The sequence below is a fragment of the Siniperca chuatsi genome, linkage group LG4 (assembly GCF_020085105.1).
Source record: "Siniperca chuatsi isolate FFG_IHB_CAS linkage group LG4, ASM2008510v1, whole genome shotgun sequence".
Classification (NCBI taxonomy): domain Eukaryota; kingdom Metazoa; phylum Chordata; class Actinopteri; order Centrarchiformes; family Sinipercidae; genus Siniperca; species Siniperca chuatsi.
In genome coordinates this window covers 25998764-26018467 of record NC_058045.1, presented here as the reverse complement: position 1 = coordinate 26018467, position 19704 = coordinate 25998764, and the positions used below count along the sequence as shown (strand labels likewise).

Here is a 19704-nt window from a genome sequence, read left to right as displayed (position 1 = left end):
TAGCAGATCTATGTTTCTACCAGTCAATGTAAAAGTATATACACAGGAGAAGAGTGTGGTGAAAAATAAAAAGGGACAGGAAGTATTTAAACCCATTAAATCTACTTGTCTGGGACATCTGTTTGAAATAAAACCGTGCACTGACTTTAACATGTTTTCTATTGGAAAGAAAATGGAAATATCAAAGTGATATTATATAATGTCGTTAGAATTAGTCAAGTCTATTGATTTAAACAGTTTTTGTATCAATTTCAATCCATTTATTTTATTGGTACCTTCAATTAAGTGCATAGAATGAGAGTTGACATGAATAACATAAAGTGACAGACAGATAGGTGGAAATACATGAAAAAGAACAGGACATCAGACAGAACAGACTACATTCATTGTAGCAGCATCACTACAGTCCCTTCTTACCTCATCAGAGCTCTCATCTACTGTATTTCACATATAATATGGGTTTAAATATGTAAATATATGGGTTTATGTATGTGCAGTAACACAAATCATGTACTTAGGAATGAGGAATGATAATGTCAGGCCACTGGGAAGTAGGTAAAACCCCAAGATGCCAGTGACACGTACTGACAAGAGGGATAGATACAGATTTCGACTGGTTATTTCTTTAGTTAAAAAAAAAAGAAAAAGAAAAAAAAAAGGCACCAAGTGTTGTTCAATCACAGTTCAGAGAAATAACAGCCAAATATCTGTTGGTTCAGTGGAACAAAAGCCTGCACTAACTTCCACCTAGAATGGATCAATTGTGCCATTATCAAAAACTAAGAAAAGCTCCCATTCCAACACAGCTTGCATTCCTTCTATATTTTAATATTTCGTAGGGTTTCCTGCCACTTCAAATACATTCTCAACCTAGATTAGTTTAGTAGAGTTTACAATTTCGTTCTTCAATATTTATTAGTGTATCTATACAAAATTGTTTATCATTCCAGTTTAAATGATACAAAAATACAGTATGAATCTAAATGTGTAAATTATTTTCAAAAATATATAAGCTACAAGAGAAGTTTCACCTTAGCTACTGAAAGTGACCAAATATTATTGCCAACAATGGCTAAAGCAGCTGATTGCCACAGAAAAACAAGTCAAAATAAAACCTAATTTCCACAAAATTATGATAAGGAAAACTAAAACTATTCAAATGGCAACTGTAATTTAGCAAATAAAAGTGAAAACCAACAGTAATGATTGGATTCAGATTAAAAGAAATAAACAACAGTATGAAAATCAAATAGATATCTCCCAAAGATAAATCAACATGAGATATATAACGTTTTGCCTTGCCATATGTTTGTAATTTGGCAGTTTGATTTCAACAGTGAAACATAGCCTTAAAATGAAGAAGCTCATCTCCTGCAGCTCTGAGATAAAGAATTTAAACCCTGATGTCAACTCATCTACCTGCCACATAAAAGCTGCTTCCAGGGTGTTGTCATGGATCCCAGGCAGCAGAAACAGTAAGAAATCACATCTGAGCAGGTATGTTGTCTAAATGATGTAGTTACAATATGCTCTCCCTCAAGTTCCCACAGCTGGACGTGTTTGGCTGCTGACTTTCTGTTTGGGTTGCTGATGTTCGGTTCCATGTGTGAAAGTCCAAAAGAGCCTGGTTGAGTTTCTCTATCCAGTCCAATCTTTCCTGTTTGGTGTCAGCTGAAAACCAACACCTGAACAAGAACAACATGCATCAGTTTGTGATCATAGGAGCATTGTAAGAACTGTTAAAGAAGCCAGACATGTCTGTTGTAGGTGCTATTGAGCCTGCTGAAACATCTATCAGAGTTAAAGTAATTGTTGTCCTTTGACAAACAACTACTGCTTTTCCCTCCAAATTAAGACCACATCAGTGGCACACAATGTGAAATGTATAAGAGTGTAGAGTCTGTAAGTCTTTTTTATAGTAATTATGCTGTTTCAAAAAACATTTCTAGGCACAACCCAATCACTGATGTCACAGAAGGTGTTTCCCATCAACTGTCAAAAGTAAAACACCACCTCTGTGACATCACTAGTTGGCTGCAGCCATGAGAGCAACATGCTTCATGCTGACTGTAAACAAAAGTGGCAATTATATTTAAACAGATTTTCATGATAAATGAAGAGTCTTATTCTATATTGGCCAAAATGTGCAATTTCATAGAGGATCAATCCCGGTCACACAATTTGTGCCTTAAAAGACGAGAGGTCTGGGATTCACACATTGAAAGGAGGTTGATTACAATCCATGAACACAAACAAAAAACAAATCCTGACATTTGTTTTGAAGCTCTCAATCATAACTAAAATAAAGTGTATTTACACTTCACTAACTCCCAAAGAGGATTAACCCCAAACTCACTTGGCTAAGGCATCCTGGCTGTCGTCCTGCTGCTGCGGGGTGTTGCTCACCAGCTCAAAGGTGAAAGGACGAGCACACGAGTCCCTCTTGACAGGCCTGACACACTGACTTGGAGAGCTGGACAGAGAAATGCTGCCCTCTGCTTCCTGGGATGTTAAAAACAAACAAAATAAAATCCATTAAAAGTAACTTGGTGACTTTGTCTGCAAGTCTGTCTGTTGGTCTTTCCATACCTTAGTTTCTTTGTCATTGGGGTGGTTCCAGTAGTACATGTTGCATCCCTCCAGAACAAAATATCGGCGATGCCACACCCCATATCCACTGATCAACTCAAACATTGTCTGGGAAAAAGAAACACAAAAAGAGAGAAGAGTGAATTTAATGCAAATAAATGCAACAAAAATGCAGTTTAAAACTGTAACATTTAAGGAAATGTACATTTTGTCTGTTTTGATTAGGTTAAAACTGTTAGAGTTTAGCAAAGACCAGAGTGTAGTGTAAATCTGCTTCTTCTCTGTGTGGTTTTAAGACTACACTAGACAGACACTAGTTTTTAAACAATTATAACAAAATGGAATTCTGTCACCCAATTTACTGTACCATAAAGACTGTATGACACTAAATTGCTTGTTAATATGGACATGTTTGCAATGTATCCAGAGAATTGTGGAAAATAAGCAACATCACATTACTGACCAGGAAGCCTTGGTGCTGTACATTAGAGTGACTTTCGCTGTCCAGCCGCAGGTATATGTTGCCCTCTAGAGGAGAGAGAAAAGGTACCTGCGGTCCGGGGAGGAAGAGGGAGGGGACACACTGTTAAACTGGTATAATGTGGAAGACATGTAGAGAAGCAAGAAACAGAAAAGGATATTTTGAAGAATTTCATTCCAACATGCTCTTCAACCACTTTTATAAAGAAAAGCTACCCGAGATCCAACTGTTTTGGCAAAACTGTGACCACATGTGGTCACAACTTGTGACTTTTAAGAGATTTCATTTATGCTTGTTGAAGTGTCATTATGAGTAGGTGTCACCATGGTGCATACTGCATTTGAGTGAAATTCTTCTTGTATATTTAGACGGTTAACACACACACACACACACATCCCTAAATGACACAGTGACTTGATTAAAAGTGTAGTTTCTATGCTACACAATATCTGTAATCCAAAATTAAATGATGCAAGAACATAGCAGAGAAATGTAACACTATGTGTACAAATACTTTTCACTATGAATACACAGCTAAGGTTTGTGTACCAGCAAGTAAATATCTCATATATATTTTTCTTAATTTTGGCCTTAAGCACTGTCATTTCACAACAATTGTACGAACATAATGGATATTGTCATTGATTTTTGAAATCAGAAGGGAAAGAGCTTGAATTAATAAAAGGAAATTCATTCACCACAAATAATACTATCAAGACTGAGGTGGCGGTTAATTTGTATGACTGATATCACGAGTCAGAGGTTAGGTTAGTTTTTGCAGAGGGAAACAGTGAGAGGCGAAAGGCTGACAGTGTTGTGAAAAGAGTGAAACCTTTTCCTGAAATTCATCTCCCAGCAGCCTCCTGATTTTGCCTTCAAATTTCATCTGAATGGAGGAAGCAAGACAGAGAGGGGGTAGGGAGGCAGACAGGGAGGGGCAGACATGTTACATCACCCACCAATGTGTAGAAACTAAGAGAATAATAAAAAGACCAAAGGTGATCAAAGGTGCCATTGTGCTTCTTCTCTGGTCAGTCAGTGCTGGAGGTAAAAAATGAAATGCACAGAGAGGTGCCAAACCTGCTGACAGTGAATGTGTTACTTGGGCCATGTTTTTCCCTTCTAAATGTTATCATTCAATTAATAATTATCACAAAAAATATTTACGAAACTTATTTTTTTACTTGCCAAACTGACAAAGATATCTAAGTTGATGTGGCTAGGGCCTGTTTTAAATCACTGAAATTCAAAGGTTCCCTGTAGATTATATTGGTTAGTTAGTTTTTAACTTTTAAAATTATTCAACTGACCAACTTTCACCAACACTGCTCAGTTTATATTTCAGCAGTAGACAGTCTTCTGGCCCGGAGTAAGACAGCCATGTATTAACCGTTCCTGGTTCCTGAAGATGCCAAAAACAGTGTGAGCAGTCCTTCCCAACAATATCATAACAGATTATTACCTTATCCAGAGGGAACTTGCTGTGTCCCAGTGAGGCCAAGGTGATCTTATGGGAGCCCACCAGACAAAAGTTACTGGAGCGACGAGTGTTGAGAGCAAGAGGAGCAGCAGCTGAAGGACAAAGCGCAGAATGAAAACTCACAACAAACATGAAATGGTCAGTCAACAATATGAGTACATGACTATTGTGACCAGTGATAATTTATTGCCTCCATATCAACTATAACAAATACTGACCAAAATAAAATTCAACTTACATGTCAGACTGTTACTGGATCTCTGTTAAAAACAAAAGAAAAGGTTTAGGTAATGCCTCCGTGAGAGGTGAAGATAACAAGACACTAATAGCTGGGCATGAAATAAAAACTGGATACTCACTGTGATAGTATTCAGAAGCTTTCTTGGCGTGACCTGAATATGTACAGACACCATAAATGAATTAGACTCATTGATAAATACACATCTGGCTCATTATCTGGCTCACCCACTTACCCGTGACTTGGTGGTGGTCCGTTCCATACTGCAGTTACTACCTGAAGTGTGGGACTAGATGGTACAAAAACAGGCACATTAAAAATCCACAAATTACATCAGATCTAACAGTGCTGTGCAGTTAACAACTTTCTTCAACAACAACAAAGTTATGTTAGTAAAAAAAGAAGAAAAAAGTTAACAAGTAAATAAAGTTAAAAAAAAGCCAGGGTCTTGGAAGTAAAAGGATTGCTGGACAGCGCTCATCGCAGTGGATGGCCACCAATCAAATCTTTTATTGTATCATCAATACAAAGTCAAATGTGCCAAACATCTGGTGAGCATTTCTATGGAAGCCCAGTATTCATCTTAAATTATGTTTTGACCTATCATTAGGCCCTGCAGTGGTGCTATCATAAATCTACTAGGCCCTCTGACAGGCGACATTATTCTCTAGCCCTGACCTAATGTACCTTTAAGCTGCCTTTAAATCCCACATTCACCCAAGCAAAGAGCAGATACTCGGCAGCATGACCCGGCCTTATGTCTACATTGTATATGCTCGGACTAGGCTACATTAGCTGTTGCTACTGGCTTGATAGGCAGTTTCATCTGAATGCCAAGACCTGCACAATAGTTTAGCCGTTATCCCTGCTTATTTAGCTCCACTAGTCATACAAATAGTAGATATATCAGAAAACTTGTCCACACCATTCTCTGACCTAATGTACCTTTAAGACATCCTTGAATCCTGTCCTCACCCAAGCAAAGAGCAGATACTTGGTGGCATGACACAGCCTTATATCTACATTGTATCTGCTTAGGCTAAAGTGCAGTGGCTGGCCCAACTGGCTTGAAAGGCAACTTCATCTGAATGTCACAGCCTGCTCAGTTGTCCAACCACCATCACTGTACAACTGGTTCCACTATACTTACCAACAGCCACTAGCTAGCAACCCCCTTGGTATGAGGAACCTTTTCTGAATTACATCCCTTGACCTGTCTTACCAAAGAAAAAATATGGTTTCAATGAGGCCTGTTGCAATAATTACATGATCACCTAATCACGATTATTTGAGCTGACTGCGATCATTTTGCACAATTGTTAGATTCCACAATCAAGGGACGTTTTGTTGATATGTAATTTGTTTATATTCTTAATATATTATTTTTAATGTAGGTCTATTTTGAATAATTACATTTAATTATATTTTATTTGTTTGTTACCTGTAATTTAACATCCTGTCTCAAGAAGATACATGCTGAAACGTGTACTGATAGGAACTAGGAAAAGAGATTGTATTTCTCTAATATTAGCCTCTCTGCACTGGCTCCCTGTAAAACACATAATCGAATTTAAAATCCTTCTACTCAGAATAATGCAGTTTTAGAACAAGCTATATATTGATTAATTAACAACATGGATTTAGGCCTAGTTGCAAAGCCAGATACAACAGCACCGCTGTGTGGCATAAAATTAACAGAAAAAGACAATTAAGTTGTTAATTGCAATTATTTGTATGATAATTAATCGTCAACTAAAATTTAATGATTGTGACAGCCCTAGTTTCAATATGAGGTTGTGTTTGAGTCAGTGTGGGCAAGTCTACAGGGTCATCAGGTGGGCACCCTCTCAATCACTGGTGTGTTGGACCCACAGCACAGATAAGGCTCAACAGTGTGTTCCAGCTTCCCAGAACAGCCCTCCTCTTTATCTGCACTCACACAATCAATACAGCCCTCCAAAGCAAGTTGTATTCACATTTGTCTACTATATTACCAGCTAACAACGTGTCAAGCTAAGTAGCATGTTGCTATCACCAAACAGGCCTACCAAACAGGCCTACCAAGCCCCTTAAGCTACCTCAACCTAGCAAGCAACACACCATACACTTCTGTCTATAACACCACCACTTTTAGCCAGAATAAACATGATTTCTCAGAAAGTTTAAATATTTATAATTCATGTCCATTACATAAGCATAGTCAATTATATAAAATACTCCCATGTGTCTGTGTTAAGGAACATAGAGGTTATAAGTAACAATAGTAAATTTGTAAATGTGAATTTACAATGGGGAAAAAAGAAATACTTCCAGAACCTGCGGCCCCAACCACTTCGCTCTTCTGTTCACTTCAAATCAAAATGTCAAATGTTTTGTCTCACCAGGCTGTAGACTTCCACATCAATCTCAAAGGATGAGCGAATATCCCTCCTGACATATCAAGGAGACAAAGCAAGCAACGCATTAATCTATATATTCCCACTAACATGATCACATTGATAATTCTCTACAAATGCAAGGGCAAGTGAGCAAAATCATATTTTAGAACCTCAACATGAAACATGTGCAAAAAGATCAAAGTACATAAAAAGGTGTCCCAATTTGGCAAATGTCTGGATGTGACCATTCATTAATCATTTGTTAAAGAAAAACAAGAAAAACGTAAACACAGCAAATTACTGCTAGAAGCAGTGCATAAGACTTGTCAAATGAAGTCATCACATTCCAGCTGGTGAACTGCAGCTTACAGAATGACAGAAGTAGGGAAGGAGATGGTGTCTCCATTCTGAGCATCAGCAGCCGTGGCCAGCGGGGTGGCGACGATGTTGCAGGGCCCGTAGCGGATGAGGATGAAGAAGTAGTGACTTGGCCGACCTAAACAAGTACATGAACAAATCGATCCTTTCAAAGTGATGTCAACCGCTACATTTGTGTTAATTAAGTCCTGAAGTCCTTTATATCAATAATGTTAAATATAAAACAATTAAAAATTAAACCTTATCAAAAAATAGTAGAAATGATTTCTTGCTGTGCTACCTGTGCGGGTGTATGAGGAGCAGACAAATTCAACTTTGAGAGGCAGCTGGATGTTTGTGATGCTGACAGTCCCTCTGCAGGGCTGCTGGGAAACATACTCCCGGTCCTCCCCTGCTGCCTCTCCTGACTCTGAGTTCCTCTCCTCCCTCAGTCTGGCCACCTCTGCCAACAGGGCAGAACGTTTCTCACCTGCAACAAGTAAATCACACGAATAATAAGCAACACGGGGGGTGGGGGGGAGAAGAAAATTAAGCAAAATGCTTTATTATCGCTTTGAATACAATTATTCAGGCTTTGGAACAAGAGGTGTGGATGTAATTAACATTAAATAAACAGAAATGTATGTCTGTATGTGTCTTTTGTTATTAATACTGTTTATATTATTTTATCAACTGTATGTAAAATGTAAAAAAAAAAAAATTAAACACTTTCTAAACAGAATAGTGTGAACATGGCTTCCTATCTATGGTACACAAAGATTGGACTATTAAATCAAAAATCTACATACAGGAGACCAGCAGTAGTTTCTCAGCTTCAGCCTCCTCCAGCGAGCCTCGTCCGTGCTCCTCATCAGTACAACAGCTCAGAGCCTGCAGGGTCTGGTTGATCACAGTCTGCAGCTTCCCTGCCTCTTCATTAAGAGCCTGGACAAACACAGGACAATATGCAAGATTGTGGGTTATTCAACACCTGTACTGGATTTAATTTGATTAAAAAAAGGAGAAACATTTCAGCAGTTTTAAAACACTTTACATTTACATTTACAATTGACTGAATGAATAGATTTATTGTGATAAAAATATGACGAGCACCAGAGGATATTACAGTGGGGGCTACTTAAATCTCATTCTGAATATTGACGGACCTACTGTGAAATGATTAACAACAACAGTTAATGGGTTAGCCTTCTTCAATTAGAAATATTTAAAAACAGTGCTGCACCGTGATTCTCTCCTTGGTGTTGACAGAGGGTTGAGGTTGGGACTTCTCTGGAGCTCGTCTCTGAACCCCAGGAGTGACACTCTGAACTGTAGGCAGCTTACTCTGTCTTTGTGTGCGGTAAGCATCAATACTGTCAATCACAGAACAAACCAACATCAAATTACAGACACGTGATAGTACCGATCAACTACACAGTCAAATTTAAGTATGTTAACAATATACCCACAAATTGAGGATTATTACGGACTCTACAGCTCTTATATTTAAAAGAAAAGCTTAAGAACGATAATGACGTGATATGACATGTTCATAGAATTGCATGATTGAAATATGATGCAGCCTTAAAGTAACAGAAATTCATTTATTTTGGCAACCAAAATCCTATTAATCCTATCTAGACCCATATAATGATGTTAAATTATAGCTTTAGTTAGGTCCATGGGCCTGCTGGTCTAACATTTGATTTGCATCTTTTAAAGTACCTTAAAGAACTACATAACACATTCATAAGTAAATTTTTATCTTAAACATCATTTAGCAGTTCTCTTGCCGTTATTGTTAAGTCACCAGTGTGAAGATTTCAATGGTAAAAAACTTAACAAATATAACATTGGGCTTGTAATTTCTTAGATGTGTCACAACAGTATAGTCTGGCAAAAGATAACACTGATGATTCAATCAGAGTTTATTCCAAACAGAATTTGTACAAATGGCTATGCTGCTACGGTTACATACCTGTATAGAGGAGCAGATTCAGCAGGAGGGGTGGTGGTCTCTTCTGGAGTCAGGAGCAGAGATGGAGTATTGGACCTCTGGCTCGCTGCCAGTCGCTGTTGGTGGAATATGGACACATAACAAAAATATTTTTTCCAGGTTCTAAATTTATAAGCTTTCCCACAAGTTATTAATCCAGAAAGCTCCCCTAATGGAACTCATGTATCGACAGAACAAAGTTATGACGTTAACTTACTAGGGGGGTGACCACAGCTTCTACAGACTTGCTGAGAGGAGAGAGGATGCCGCTGGGAGGAAAAGTCAGCAGCTCATCTCCGTTGCTTTCAAGCTTCTTGCTCTCATCACACTCTTCTTCTTTGGCTTCCCCCTCTTCTTCACTTTTCTCCTTCTCTGACTCTGTGTCCATCTTATCTTTGTCTCCAGAGCAAGCGCAAATGCCACTGTCGTGGTCCTCAGTGTAATCATCATCCGCCCTCTCTTCCTCTATCCTTCCAGCATATTCCAGCACCTCCTCAAACATCTGGTCGATTACTTCAGCAGTGTTGGTCTCATCATGAGAGCTCAGTTCAGCATCTTTTGATAGAAACATTCACCAATGTATCAACTCACTTTCTGAAGCAAATAAGGGTTACAATTTCAACAATAGGTAGATGGCTGGTGAGGAAGTATTATAATTAAAGAAAACCCATAACAAACAGGCACCATCCATCTTGTTTCAGGTTTACAGTGCACCTGTGCAATACCAATTGTGTGCTTGTGGCCCTATATTGGTCTCTCTACTTATTACTTGTGTGAAATATCGTGTCATTTCCCAGCACAATTCAGTAGAAAAGTTATAGTTAGCGTTTCTAGTAGCGTTTCTATTTACTTTCAAGTAAGACAAAAACAGCCATACAAATGTCTCCAAACGACACCTGTGCATATTTGGTGGTGTGCAGCGTGGAGAAGCATGGCCAAACCTTTAGTTACTCTGTGATTTGGAAAACATGCTGCTCTTAATAAAAACCCAGTGTATGCAGTTTACCAATGACCATTACTTCACCCATGTGCTCCACTTCTCCTAAGGTGTCCAGGTAGCCCAGGTGCTCATGCCTACATCTTCTTACTGTTCTCACCTGACATACTTGTCTCTGCCCTAGACTCCATGGAGGTATTGGTCTCAGACAGGGTTGAGTCATTGATTAGCTCAGGCTCGAGGATAAAGGTGACTTTCTTTGAGCTTTCTCCTCCCTCTGTGTTGTGAGTTTCTCCTGTCAGCCCATATACAACACCCTGCCTTTCATCTATTGCATCTTGCCCCATTTCCTCAGTCTCCAATAGGTGATCTGACGCATGGACCTCTGTCAAACACTGAGGTCCATCACTTCCATCCATGTCTGATGATTCGGTCTGAGTCTCTACCTTAGGTTTTGCTACATCTTCAATATTTCTAAGCTCTGTATACCCAGTCTGTGTTTCTTTCAGAGCCTGAGCTACACATGCAAAAGGAGTCATATTATTGTCCTCATGAGTACATCCTTCTGTGTATTTCTGGTCTTGTTTTATTGTAAAGATATTACTATCTCCTGTAACTGCTCCCTCATAACATCTTTCACAGGATTCTATGTTCCCTTGGTGTCTGTTTAAATTAGACTGGTCTTTCACAGAGTCATCTAACCAGCTTTCAGACTCTAAATCATGCTCCTCAGGTCTAGGTTTTTTATCTTCCTGCATTTCAGAGGAGCCAGCAATCTCAGCAGAGACATAACCCAAATGACATTCACCATCCTGGATGTCAGAGGGTTCACTGTGATCTGCAACACTGCCTCCTTTATCTTTTTCCACTCTGGATGATTCCAACTCCCCCTCATTAGCAAACACATCTTCCTCCTGTCCTTCAACTATGATAGACTCTTCCCCCTTGCACATCCTATCTTGAGGATATCTCCATGACCTTAACTCCTCATCTGTTGAAGGCTCAATCCCCTCTTCACTGTATGAAGAACCATCAATTTCTTCAACTTCTTCAAATGAAAACACCTCAGACCTGCCCTGTTCAGTTACTTTGGAAACCTCAGCTGTTTCCTTTATGTTTGACTCCTCTGGATGAGTTGATTCTAGCAAGCTCTGTTCATCACCTGTAGGCAACTCTGACACATTCTGGTCCTCACCGAAAGGTGCTCTGGAGAAACTCTGATCCTCGCTAAAAGACAACTTCAATACAGTCTGGGTCTGTGGTTGTTGGGACCCTAGCTGCATTTCTTCATTTCCAACTGAAGCCTTGTGCTCTTTCTCCTCCCTGACTTCTTCACCCTGATGAGTATTTTGCTCCTTCCATTCCATTTGCAGTTGCCCTTCATTAGAGTTTTCAAACTCTCCAGATGCTGCAGGAGCTTCGGAGTCACTGGGTGCCCTTTCACCTGTTGATAAAATAGTCTCACATCTTAACACTAGGCTACGTAAGCATCATACTTGAAATACCTTATAAATACTCAGTATCTGCTCTGTATATTCATTTATATAAAAAAAGTGTCAAAAGCTTAAAATCTTCAGTGTAGATATTGATTATGTTTGGAAAAACATAATGACACAATTTAACAAAGGAATTGTGCATGATGGAGAACACAAAGACTGATTGAATTTTAGAAATGTGGGCCAAATCTCTTTTTACTTGCTGCTATTAATGTGTCCCCACTTGCAGAAAACACAGTGTTGAAAATAGGGATGCACAAATCACAAATGTTCTATCCTGATATTGATTACAGACTTAAACTTAAGGCATTGGCTGGCTATTGATCTGATACCAGTGCTCGTTTTTGTTTTTAAAATTAAAGTCTGTATACCTCACTGTGGAAATGATTGGGACCATTACTCTACTTAGTCTACAATACACCAGCATTTTTTATTGTTGTACAAACTTAATATTATATTGTTCTAGGGGGGTTATAAAAGTGTTACTCCAATTTTAGTGACTGTATTTAATATGGACCAGTCACATCTACCTAATAATCGATCACTTTCATACTGTCAGTATTGGTGTTGATACAGATCCGATGTATGGTGTAATGGTGCATCACTGTTTGGGAATAGACACAGTGGTGTGCGGTTTCTCATACTCAAATGCAATGGGTTACAAAGGATCTGGACTGGAAAAAAGTACTGATGGGGCCACAACACTGGCCTTGCATGTCAGTTTAGGACATTCATACTTCTATTGCTATGGGCTGTCTGCTTAAGTCCTGGTGTGTATTAACCTTACTCTCTAAACCATAGAAACAAAATGTGTTTATTTCATTAATGAGGACAGTATGGGGGAAAAGTCACTTTGATGTCAAAAGTCTTACCTGTCCCATCTGAAGATTGCTTCTTTGCACTTGATGTTGAAGCTTCAGTGAAGCTGCCATCTTTCATGTCAGCATCACCATCAGCCTGCTGGAAGCAACAATGTCAGCACCAGGAAACAAAAATAAGAGGTAGTACGGTAAAGCATTGCTTTATTTGATGTTTATCAATGCAAGTAAATATACAAACTACATAAAAGAGAATACTGCATCTTGCAGTTATTATCGTGATTTAGGCCGTGTGCCCAACAAGCAGAGAAACAGTGTGAAGAATGCAACAGGAAAAGAAAAAACAAAAATGAAAAAAGGGACAGAAGACCTATAGCACACAAGCAAATAAAACAAAGTATCAAAACTCAAACAGCTATTGTAACCAGTGGAGTAGAGCAATTAATGACAAGGTGGAGTTATGCTGAATAGTCAAAAACACATGTTCACAAACCCCTTCATGTTGACTCTATGTACTGTACATTACAGGGATAATGATATAATTTCAATAAAATGTATGAAACATAACGTGAATTTGTGACGTTCATCTCTGTGAAGCAGTCTGTTACCATGACATCTCAAATGAGACAGTTACTGTTTGCTACTGTTCATTACATGTGAAGTGAAAAGATTTCCCCAAAACCACACCAGACTTAAATAAGTGCACTATTCAAGAAGTGAACTTCCTTCCTCTAAAATACAAAAAACTGGAGCCACGTAAATGGGTAATTCTGACAACAAAAGTAGTATACTTGTATGCTGATATTTTCATTGTTCTGTTATCCAAATCAATTCTTATCACTGTCCAAATCAATACTGCCCATTCTGTTGGCTCCAAGTATTGCTCATGTGTCAAAGCACAAAAGCGGCAAGAAAGTGAAGATATTTGGTTACAGACTCACATCCCAGGGCTGCATGGGCGGCCAATTAACTTTCCTTCTAGATCTAGGAACCCAGGAGGAGGGAGATGAGGGGCCAGGAGGGGTCCTTCCCTGCTAATGTTTACATAAGCTGGTGTGTAAAAAAAAAACCACTCAAACAAACCAGGGGAATGGCTCACTAAATATTAAAAAAAAAAACATCTACAAAAACAAGTTAAAATATGAGCTGTCATTGATCTGTAGCGTCTGTTACTGTTGGACATAGTAAATGTCAAATGGTTAAGAATTGCTTGAGTTTGCCCTGGTCTATCTATGGTTTATGAGCCAAATCAACCACATCTACTTCAATATAACAGTAAATTAAGTATGACAAGACATTACTGACAGCTGCAACTAAAACATTCTTGAATGTTTGAAAAGCAAATATTATGATCACAAACGCACCTCAGTTAAGGAGGGATCAGAGCTGCTCCTTTTCAGCCAGGCATTCTCACTGATTGGTTGGAAATGCAACAGGCTCAACTCCTGCTCCCGTTCCTAATAAGTGAAACCATATCAAATGTCAGACATAAACGCTACAGGTACTCTGACAAAAATGAATACAAACAATAGCGTGAACAGGATAAGTATAAATCAATTGATTCATTCTGAAGTTCATATAATTAAGGGTACTGCAGCTGCTAGCAGCTTTAGATTAGACAGATTTTAAAAGTTTAAAGATTCACAGAGAGCATAGAGGAATATTGATATTAGAAATAATTTATGTGTGTAAATGATTTAAATCACACAGGCTTTTGAGTTAATTTGCTCATCTAAGTAGAGCTAGATTGGTGTTGATCCAAGTAATAAAAAAGGTACTACTAATGCATTTCAGTAATAAAAGCCCCTGAACCAACCTGGCGTATGCGAGAAGCCTGTTTGGAGCTGGGTGTTGTAGTAACGTGGAGTCTCTGCTGAATGCCCGATACAAAGTTGGAGCGGGTCTGAGGGCAGGGGTTGGTAGGGCTCGGTGTGGGGGCGGGGCTAGCCTGGAAGATTGGCACTTTAAACCGCTCCATTCGCTGATTAAATTCTCCCTCACCTGGAGTGAAAACATTTATATATTCATTTTCAAACATAAATAGAATAGACAGGATATTTACGGATGTAGAGTTGTGTAGAGACACATATTCTGACTTTATGACTGTTTCAAAAGGTAGGCAGCCACCACTTCGTAAAATGACCTGAACGATTGGATTGTGGAGAATCTAACAATGTGTAGCATGTTGACAAAGGTTTAAACATTTATATGTTTATGCACGATCTAAGCAGCTTGGAACTAGCTCAAGCAAGCAACCTGGTGGGCTTTAAGAGGTTTTATATGTCCAAAGAAAAACCAGACCCGGCAGCTAATTGAGACCTGCGTTTATTTGTCAAAACATGTAGCCACACCCGGCCAGTAAAAGGGACTCTGCGTTTAATTGGGGCTTGGCTTTTTATTGAAGTTTAACTGTATGTCTCTGTCAACCCAGAAACCGTCAGTTTAACCCTGCCTGGAATAGCAAGCACTTATTTATTTTACTGCCAAACACCAAACTAATGTTTTTAATCTGCAATGAGTGCATTGCGGTAGTTAAAGAATATAATACCCCGCACCATACAGCTACAAAAAAGGTTTTAAATAGGTTGCTGAAAATATCTGGCCCATCTACATTTCCTGGTTTTAAAATCCAACCCATTTGAATTTGCAACTGAATAGCCCTGCTCTAAACAGCTTCCCCCAATGTTACAATGATTCTCTCTAGAAATTAGTTAATGGCTTCACTGTAGTTTTATTTTGTAAAGTTTTGTTTGTTTTGTAGCATGATGGCAATAAAGCCTATTTGGCTTTATTTTGGCCTTTTTGTTCATTATTTGGATGCTACAAATTATGTATGACTAATAGATCAATAAAATATCACATAACAATTACAATAAATCTACATACATATTCATGTAAAACTTAAACACACTAAAAATCTGGTTCTCTCACTTTCATTTTTTGTAGCACAATTGCACATTTCTTCAACCATCTTTTCTAACTTCTAAGGACTTGTCAGGTCTGAGCTGAAGGCCAAAGACCATTTTAGTCTATGCCTTTGATAGCTTATTGCATTGACTTCCATCTATTATAGTTTCCATTCCACAAGTCTGATGTTCATAAGCATCCTCACCGAGGAGATGCTCTCTGAAGCCCTTTTCGTGGATGATGACTGATCCAGGATCCGACAGGCACCGCTGGGCCAGAGGAGCTCCTCCTAAAACAACAAACACTTGCTGTTACAAAGTGCATTATTTATTTAACACCCACACTGTCACAATGGCTCAACACAGATTGCTCAACACCTTGAAAACAGTTCTTATCTTGCATGCAGGTAATCCAGCTTGACTTCTGACCTTGGCTGTCATGACTGCAATAGATACAGATATGTAGACATATACACTCGGTTGCCAGTTTATTAGGTTAGCTAAAATGAATGCAGTCTAATATAACAGCCCTGCAGTGAATCCTCCCTTCATAAAAAGGTTTTTGTTGAATCCATTTTAGAGAGGTGTTGATGTAACTTTAAGGTCATTTTTGAGGCTGTATTTTCTGAGAGGTGTTTCCAATATTTAGTCTACGCTCAATGCTAAAAATTGGCAGGACAAAATATTAGCATGCCTGCGTCGACAATAAAGGTAGGATTACCCTCTCGTCTCTGTGTGAGTTGCTGGACTCGGGACCGGACTGAGGGAACCATCGGTGTGTCTGGCTTTGTCTCTAGCTCAGCTAGGCATCCAGCGGAGGACGATTTAGGACTACGGTTCTCCTCCCCAGCTGCCTCCAGACGCCGACGCTTCTGGCCATCATTCACCTCTGAGACATTTGATAGAAAGATGCATAAGGACAAAAGTCACAAATGTACATAACTGCAAAGACTGCTGTGAATATGTAGACACACTGTATTAATAAAGATATACCTATAAACCTTCACTTTCTTGTTAATACAGGTACAAACAAACCTGATAGTGAAAGGACATTGTCTTCAGAATCTGACAGAGGTGCTCTCTGTCTTTTCAAGTTGAAGTTGCCACCATTTTCCTCACCAGCTTCCATTCTGAGCTGCAAACACAGTGACATTACAGACTGGATTTGTATTTTAAGATGTCAGGTGTCATTGAACAGAAACCTTTAAGCACAGCAGCATTACTACAAACAAGAATCAAACCATTGCAGTTTCTATAGGAAACTATACGTTACTCCTTTCTCAAAACACCTGCTTATAATTACTTAAATTGCCCCGTGAGAGTTATAGATCAGATAAAAAGGAGATTTCAAGACCATGTACGTAATAATCATGGGCTAAGTTAATATAGTTTAAAACTCTAACTATGCCATGAAAGATATTAGTCTAAAATTACTACAGCTAGCTTTTATACAGACAGAAGAAACACTGATATTGGATAACAACGCTTCAGCATTTTCCCAGATAAAATGAAACGTGACAACGCCCAGCGTTTCAGTTTCAGCTCAGGTCATTTTAAAAATGATACACATATTCATAATCAGCTATGCTAGCCAGCCAGCTAAATACAATACGTTATCTTGATAATACTGCCAATACAGCAATAACCTTGTTAGCTGAATTTAATTACTTTTCTATCTTCGAGCATTGACAGCCTGTAAGTTGACAACTAGCGTTAAATGAGCTACGTTAGCTTGCTAATGTTAGCAACACTGTCTTTTGAGTCAACTCTGGCTAGCTCATTTCAAGCTAACTTATCTAAATGGAACAGTATAACGTTAGCCTAGCTTAGAATAACATGCTAACTTTAGCAGGAACAAACTGTTTTGTTAGCAGTAGTAGTACTGAGCAAGTCGTTTGTTGTCTTAACTTACCTGAAAAAGAAGTCTGTATGAAACTACAGTCTGTATTAAACAGGTCAACGCTAACTGACAGAAAATAAGAAACAACCTTCGTGTTGTTTTATGCTTTCAGTCTCCTCCTCCAACTTTGAATTTCAGCGGGTCTTCTGACGTTGGCGGAGCATACGACTGGAGTCCCGTAAATACTCTTGATGAGCGCTGATCTAGAATCAGGCCTAATATAGCAGGCCTGTTTAGCTCAGCGGACTGCAGAATTCTGTAATCTGATTCCACGTCTGTACCTGCTGAATAGCTCGAAGGCAGGCCGTTTTACCGTAATACACGGAGTAAACACGCAAATAGCTTTAATTTGGATAATAACAAAATGATAAGATGTTATCATAGACTGTGTTATACATTAAATGAAATCTGTTGAATGGTATGTTTATTACACTTTTTGTGTTATGTGTCAAAACTATAACGTTAGATCAGAAACACAGTAAATAGGCTGTTAAATTGTGAGAATTAGCCATACTATTGTAACACCTCTAACCTTTTAGTGGATGTAAGATGCTGTTTGTGTCATATTATGTACAAAGATTTGTCTGCTCCCTGCAGTATATGATGCCTGTAATGCAATTTCTATTCACACAACCATTCTCTTGTTACTTTTTATTTATTTTTTACATCAGATCTGTCATTTAAAGCTGCACGGAACGAGTTAACATCAGAGTGTCATATTGACTTATTTTGTCTTACTGAAACCTGGCTGGGTCAATCCACTCCGCCCAGTCATATTAATACTTATTATATTCCTTGAGGCACCGGCCGAGGAGGTGGAGTTGCAGCCATCTTCGACTCAAGCCTATTACTCAGCCCTAAACTAACTAAACTAATTTATAACTCATTCGAAAGCCTTGTTCTTAGTCTTTCACACCCAACCTGGAAAACACAACAGCCAATTCTATTTGTTATAGTGTATCGCGCTCCTGGTCCTTACTCTGAATTTTTATCTGAATTCTCAGAGTTTCTATCAAGTTTAGTTCTTAAAACAAATAAATTAATTATTGTAGGTGATTTCAATATTCATGTGGACGTTGAAAATGATAGCCTTAGTACTGCGTTTATCTCTTTATTAAATTCGATTGGCTTCTGTCAGAGTGTACATAAACCCACTCACTGTTTTAACCACACCCTCGACCTTGTTCTGGTTTATGGCATTGAAACTGAACATTTAATAGTCTTTCCACAGAATCCTTCTTTATCGGACCATTATTTAATAACTTTTGAACTGCTATTACTGGACTACACACCATTAGGCAAATACTCCTACACTACACACTGCTACTGTCTATCAGACAGTGCTGTAGCTAAATTTAAGGAAGTGATTCCATCTGCATTTAATTCAATGCCATGTCTCAATATAACAGACTATGCTAATTGCAGTCCCTCCCAAATTGATCATCTAGTTGATAGTGCTGCAGGCTCACTGCGAACAACACTCAACTCTATTGCTCCTCTAAAAAAGAAGATAATAAAACAAAGAAGGTTAGCTCCATGGTATAACCCCCAAACCCACAAATTAAAGCAAACATTGCGAAAACTTGAAAGAAAATGGCGTTCCAACAACCTGGAAGTTTCATGTGAGCAGTTTCATGTAGGAACTATCGGTAGAAAGCAAATAGTCCCTACATGAAACTGCTCACAGCAAGGTCTGTGGATTATCTTTAGTAATGATTTCTGGAAAGAGACATTGCTGTTGAGTTTTTCAAATGTATTTTTTTGGCGCTTTGAGCACCACAAGCCCAGTGCCATTTAGTTCCATTATATTCAAAAAAGGCAGACATCTCTGCAGCCGATATCCTCAAAACACGGCAACTCACACCAAAACAATCTAGATGGATCAATAGCACTACAGGTAAGAGGAGAAATATGTATTTTTTATTGTGAACTGTCCCTTTAATGGTACCACAGTGATATTTCCTTGAATATTTTGTCAAAGTCTAGTTTTACTTTAGTATGTTCTGACATATCAGTAGTTTAACTGTAACACATGCTTCTCAAATTCATCTTTGAATAAAAAGAAATTATGCACATGCAGCAAGCACAGAAGTGATCTAAATAGGTCACAGATGCATTGCTAAACCTG

General features: G+C 38.6%; 1 protein-coding gene across 12 annotated transcripts; it reads right to left on the bottom strand.

Moving 5' to 3' along the window:
* Positions 1-237: 237 nt before the first annotated feature.
* Positions 238-17746, bottom strand: si:dkey-30c15.10 (uncharacterized protein LOC559353 homolog). 12 transcript variants are annotated; one of them, XM_044193771.1, is made up of 25 exons: positions 17589-17746; positions 16712-16811; positions 16398-16565; positions 15883-15966; positions 14587-14771; positions 14135-14227; positions 13712-13804; positions 12825-12912; positions 10617-11900; positions 9737-10074; positions 9502-9596; positions 8767-8896; positions 8333-8468; positions 7825-8013; positions 7536-7662; positions 7170-7218; positions 5024-5077; positions 4910-4942; positions 4789-4810; positions 4533-4642; positions 3903-3956; positions 3053-3139; positions 2590-2697; positions 2357-2502; positions 238-1685 (listed from the first exon to the last, which is right to left on the bottom strand). In XM_044193771.1, the coding sequence occupies exons 2-25, from the start codon at positions 16803-16805 to the stop codon at positions 1520-1522; spliced, it is 3933 nt and encodes a 1310-aa protein (XP_044049706.1). In that variant the 5' UTR covers positions 16806-16811; positions 17589-17746; the 3' UTR covers positions 238-1519. The 12 variants fall into 12 exon arrangements, with proteins under 12 accessions (XP_044049706.1, XP_044049714.1, XP_044049709.1 ...); XM_044193779.1 differs by having other exon boundaries at positions 11652-11900; XM_044193774.1 differs by having other exon boundaries at positions 12825-12909.
* Between the last annotated feature and the right edge of the window lie 1958 nt (positions 17747-19704).

Coding starts and splice junctions, on each gene's coding strand:
- si:dkey-30c15.10 (XM_044193771.1), bottom strand. CDS start 16,805: ATGGAAGCTGGTGAGGAAAATGGTGGCAACTTCAACTTGAAAAGACAG. Junction 16,566..16,711: donor CAATGTCCTTTCACTATCAG/GTTTGTTTGTAC, acceptor CAAATGTCTCAG/AGGTGAATGATGGCCAGAAG. Junction 14,228..14,586: donor AGGCTTCTCGCATACGCCAG/GTTGGTTCAGGG, acceptor TTCACTTATTAG/GAACGGGAGCAGGAGTTGAG.